Here is a 5,006-nt window from a genome sequence, read left to right on the forward strand (position 1 = left end):
TGTATATGACTGCTGCATATACATTGCTCTCTGTTGGGATAAATATCCCTCATTCTCTTATGTATATTGGAGGATTGGTTTGTTTTCTAGTGTTCTTTTAATTCCAGTTGGACTTTATTGTATAATCTCCCTGTGGCTTCTCAGCTGTGATTAGTGAATTGTGACAAAACACATTCTACGTGAATGCCTGGGAAATTCATGTTCTCCTGTCTCCCAAGAGTGGAGTCCCTCTGGTAATTTAGGATTGTGTGATACAGAACAGAGAATATGTGGGGAACATGCTCTGAGCTAAGTCCTACAATAGGCATGGAAACCCCTATTAGATGGTGTGTATTCCATGGGCAATGCTCATTTCAGTATTTTACTTGGATGTGATTCTGATATGTGCTGCTCCAGTTGTGCTGAAAGTTCTGATACAGCTAGGTGTTACATCCCCATGGGTTTTTAGTGTTGTGTTGCTGGTTTGGGGCAGTACTTGAGGATGAACTCAGAGCCTCCCACTCCTTTGAGAAAAAATATGCATCTGGCATCTCTTCCCAATGCAGACTCCAGTAATGCCTCCTAGGCAGCGCTCTTCCACTTGACCCATGCCCCAACCCTTTTGCACTGGCTATTTTTGAGGTAGACTTTTGCTTTATCCCCAGGATGACCTGCTCTTGTAACCTTCCTTTTTGTGATTCCCCATAAAGCTTGGATGACAGGTGGGTAGCACCCATGTAGTCATTGGTTGAAATGAGGTTCTTGCAATGATTTTGTCCAGGCTGGCTTTGAGGCCAGATTTTTCCAATCTCTGCCTCCCAAGTAGCTAGGATTTCCCTTAGTTTAAAGCATACACCAGACTACCAATGAGACTGGGTTGTGACTGCCCTTGGGGTAAATTACTCTCATTTGAGCTGGTTGAATATCTGTTAGGCAGAGCACCAGCCTAATGGGCAAAAAGCCCTCAGTTTGATCCCCAGGACCAGGAAGGGGGTGGGTGAGAGAAGAAACACTGAAGAGTACAATAGACAAAAAACAAAGTAGAATGCATAGGAAAAATGTTTTAAAAATAGAAATAATAAAAGGGGATAAAATGCAAGAAGGGAAAATGACAGAGAGGGGGAAAAGTCCAGTTATAGAAAAAAAACATTGAAATAAGATAAAATCAAGGGGGCAGCCTCTCTTGGAATCCCTCCCACCTCTGGGGGATCTTCTCTCACTTTATACTTTCAATCTTAAAAGTACCCTGCTTTACTAACAAATAAAAAAAAGATAATAGAAAAACTATGAGAAATCACTAATAAAGATAAAAGAATAGATAGGAAAAAATTATCTAGCCACAGTTCCTCTGGGTGGTAACAGTTCTTCCCAGGTCTTCTAAGGTTGGAATCTGCCAGGGAGATTGTCAGTCACTCATGCAAGTACTTCTAATTAGTCTCAGATTCCACCAAATGAGCTACAGCAGGCTGTAGACTGCAAGTCACCTTTCTCTCTGAACATGTTAGGAATATGCTGGTGAAACCCAAGGATTTTTCTCTCTGGAGTCTTTTAGGTTGCATATTCAGCTGTGGCATATGTCAGCTTATAGGGCACACTTCTTGCCAACCAAGGTTTGACAGAAGGTGGACATTCCAGGCAGGTGTAAATGTACCCTGAACCTTTTCAGACTGTGTGCTTAGGAATATTACCAAAGTCCAAACCACAGTGCATTGCTGGAATTCAGCAAGGGTATGGAGAGCAACTGAAGCACCAATTGGTATTGGATGGGAGCCCTGTGGGGAGCAAATGATTACCTAGTCTCCATCCTAGCAGATCTCCAGATCCCACTCCTTTGAGAAATAATACACATCTGGCACGGCATCCAATACACAGGGCAGTGTTGCTGATTGGCTGTACTGAACTCCATTTCTCTCACAGCCCATGAAGCCTAAAACTGTATGGATGCTTGTGTCAGAGACACTCCCCAATAGCCACAAATGGTTCACATGGCCATGCATCTCAGTAAGTGCAGAAAGGTTGGGTGTACGTAGGAACCCTGCAGTGTGATTCTGCTGGGTTTGGTGATCCCCAGGGCAGTTCATTCCCGAACAATAGGACATTTCTCCAGATGGCTCTTGGCTATAGCAGTCAGAGTTTCCTCTGAACTTTAATAAGCTTGTTCTCCAGAGCTACCTCATTGTGCAAACTCCAGATCGCCTATTGATTCCTTCTTTTTATGCAATGTGCAGTCTTCTTTACTATGCTGTGATTCTTTCTCTGTCAACTTTAACTCCTCCAGGGGAGGAATTCCCTTTCACCACCACAGTGCTAGGTGCCACTAGCTAGGGCATTCACTTGGTTTACTTTGTTCTTCTCCTTAGCCTCTTTAATCAAGCAAGTTTCCTTTTCTATGTCATTGATTTCCAGAAGCCAACTGCAGGCAATCAATTTCTATTTTGACATTTTGAAGCCTGACCATTAATATTCATACATTTAAATATACCCATCCATTCCATATGGTGTTTTCTTTTTCTTTATAAGGAAATATGCTGTTCTTACATGCACAAGATGTTTGTGACTTCTCAAGGTGTTCACATTATATCTACCCCATTTCAATGTGTCCTTTATTCTCATGGACTAGAAGGAATTATAATGTGTGCTGTAACTAGATCCAGTTTGTCCTTGTCTTGTATATTAAAGAGATTGTGATTTCTGCAACTACTGTACAAAGCCTGTCAATTTTCAGAGTACCTACAGGACCCTTAAACCCTGTCCTCCTTCCTCATGATCTGACTATTAATCCCTCAGTTACTGCAGTCTTGAATAGTGAAGAGTGGTGGCTTTGCATTCCTGTGAGAAAATACCTAAGACAAAAACAAGTTAAAGGAAGAAATTTTTATTTGGGGCTCATGTTTCAGTCCTACTACAGCAGAGATTTTCTTGGTTCCCCATGTGCACAATGTCTCTCAATGGGACTTTTCCTCTTAATTTACCATGTACACATCTCTGTTTGTCTACAATTGTCCATGATTCACACTTGAAACATCAAAGTTTACTCAACTATTTGCCTAGAAATCTGCCTATTGCTCTTTCTAATTTCTATTGCATAGGACTGGGCAGTGCTAAAATTTAGGGTGTTTTTTGCTCTGCTGCAGTGATCTGAAGAAATCTTTGGTAAATTTAAAAATCTGAGATATACCTACCTGGTGCTGCCAGGTAAAGGTACAGCAAAAAGCCTTCAATTTCTCCTTGCATAATGCGTTTGTGTTGTTGGAAATATTAGATGACACTGGGTTTGGGCAGACCGAGAAGAGATTAAATGTTTGGTTCTGACTAAATATACTATAGCAGGTAGAAATAGTTGAATTTGGTTTTCTCTGTGTATCTCAAACATGCATCATTCTATCCCAAGTAAATCCCTATATTGAGTACCCTGGCAGACACCCTTAAAATTTATTTAGAAAGTTTTTTCTCAATTGGAAAGACATAGAAAAATAAACATGAGTATGTGTTGATGGAATGTTTTCTCTAACAGTATTTGTTTACTCAATTTAGTGATTCTTAGGTATTATATTTTTTCTGGGTAGAGTTTGCTCAGCAAAGTCTTCTTCATGGTGGTCTTTAGTTCCTTGTTTCTGAGACTGAATCTGATGGGACTGAGGAAGGGTGTGAGGACTGTGTAGGTGATGCCCATCAAAGTGTTTCCTTCCAGGGACTGAGGCCCCTTGGTTTTGAGGTAGATGACTGAAGCAAAGCCATAGTGCACGATCACCACTGTGAGGTGGGACGCACAGGTGGAGAAGGCTTTGTGCCACCCTTCAGCTGATGGGATCCTCAAGAGGGAAGTCACAATGAAGGCATAGGAGAGGAGGATGAGGAGGAGGCAACCCAGCATGACTGAGATACACACCAGGCCCACACCCTTGGCCACCACCAGCACATTTTTTCCACAGGCCAAGTTCAACAGAGGTGTCACGTGACAGCCAAAATGGTGGATCTCATTGGGGCCACAGAAGGTGAGGTTGAATATGGCTGTTGTGACCACAGTCCCCATCATGGAGCCACCAACCCAGGACCAGGACACCAGACAGGCACAGCCATGGGGGCTCATGAGCACATTGTAGTGCAGTGGTTGACAGATGGCCACATAGCGGTCATAGCCCATTGCAGTGAGTAGGAAGGAGTGGGTGTAGCCAAATGTGAAGGAAAAGAACATCTGGCAGGCACAGGCCAGGAAGGAGATGGAGTGGTGGGTGGACAGCAGGTCGGACAGCATGCGCGGGATGATGGCCAAGGTGTAGAAGATCTCAGAGATGGACAGGGCACACAGGAAGAGGTACATGGGTGTGTGGAGGCTTTGCTCACTCCAGATGGTGGCCATGATGAGCAGGTTGCCCAGCAGTGTGAACAGATACATCAGGAGAAACAGCAGGAAGAACATCAGCTGAAGATGGGGAAAGGTGGAAAAGCCAATAAAGACGAACTCAGTCACTGCTGAGTGATTGGCTCCTTGCATGGAGGCTGTGCCTGCAGTGAGGTTCAACAGGGAGAGGTCAGCTAGTGGGTTGTAAAGGTTATCTCATTAATCAGGTAGCATTAATTTATTTCCCACCTTTAACAATGCTCTCATCAAATTAGGAAGATGGTACCATTATTTTCATCTCTATCTTGAGTTTTGTTGGCGTACGTATTGAGAATATTGGCATATACAAAGCCTAAGAATATTGCTGGAGGGATGGAGTTGTGGCTGAAGCAGTTAAGCACCTGCCTAACAGGCAAAAAGCCCTGAGTTCAAACCTTACCACTGCCAAAAAATGTTGCTCAGGATGAAAGTATGGAAGTGCCTAATTCAAGAGTTCACTCCAAAAATTATACCTTGCAGTTTTCCTCTACTTTGTTTCCCCTAGTGAAATGAACTCTTTACTGGATGTTTTATCCATTGTTTCCTATGGATATTAGTCCTTGGACCAGGAGCAATTTTATCTTAATTTACATCAGTCCGATTCTTCCTCTGGGGTTATTCTTGGGGGATTCAGATGCAACAGACT

The 5,006-nt window shown here is 42.9% G+C and overlaps 1 protein-coding gene across 1 annotated transcript; it reads right to left on the reverse strand.

Moving 5' to 3' along the window:
* Positions 1-3,526: 3,526 nt before the first annotated feature.
* On the reverse strand, positions 3,527-4,474 carry LOC141416335 (olfactory receptor 10H1-like). The gene has a single exon (XM_074053406.1). It carries the CDS (start codon positions 4,472-4,474, stop codon positions 3,527-3,529), a length of 948 nt encoding a protein of 315 aa, XP_073909507.1.
* Between the last annotated feature and the right edge of the window lie 532 nt (positions 4,475-5,006).

Source organism: Castor canadensis, chromosome 14, assembly GCF_047511655.1.
Source record: "Castor canadensis chromosome 14, mCasCan1.hap1v2, whole genome shotgun sequence".
Lineage (NCBI taxonomy): Eukaryota > Metazoa > Chordata > Mammalia > Rodentia > Castoridae > Castor > Castor canadensis.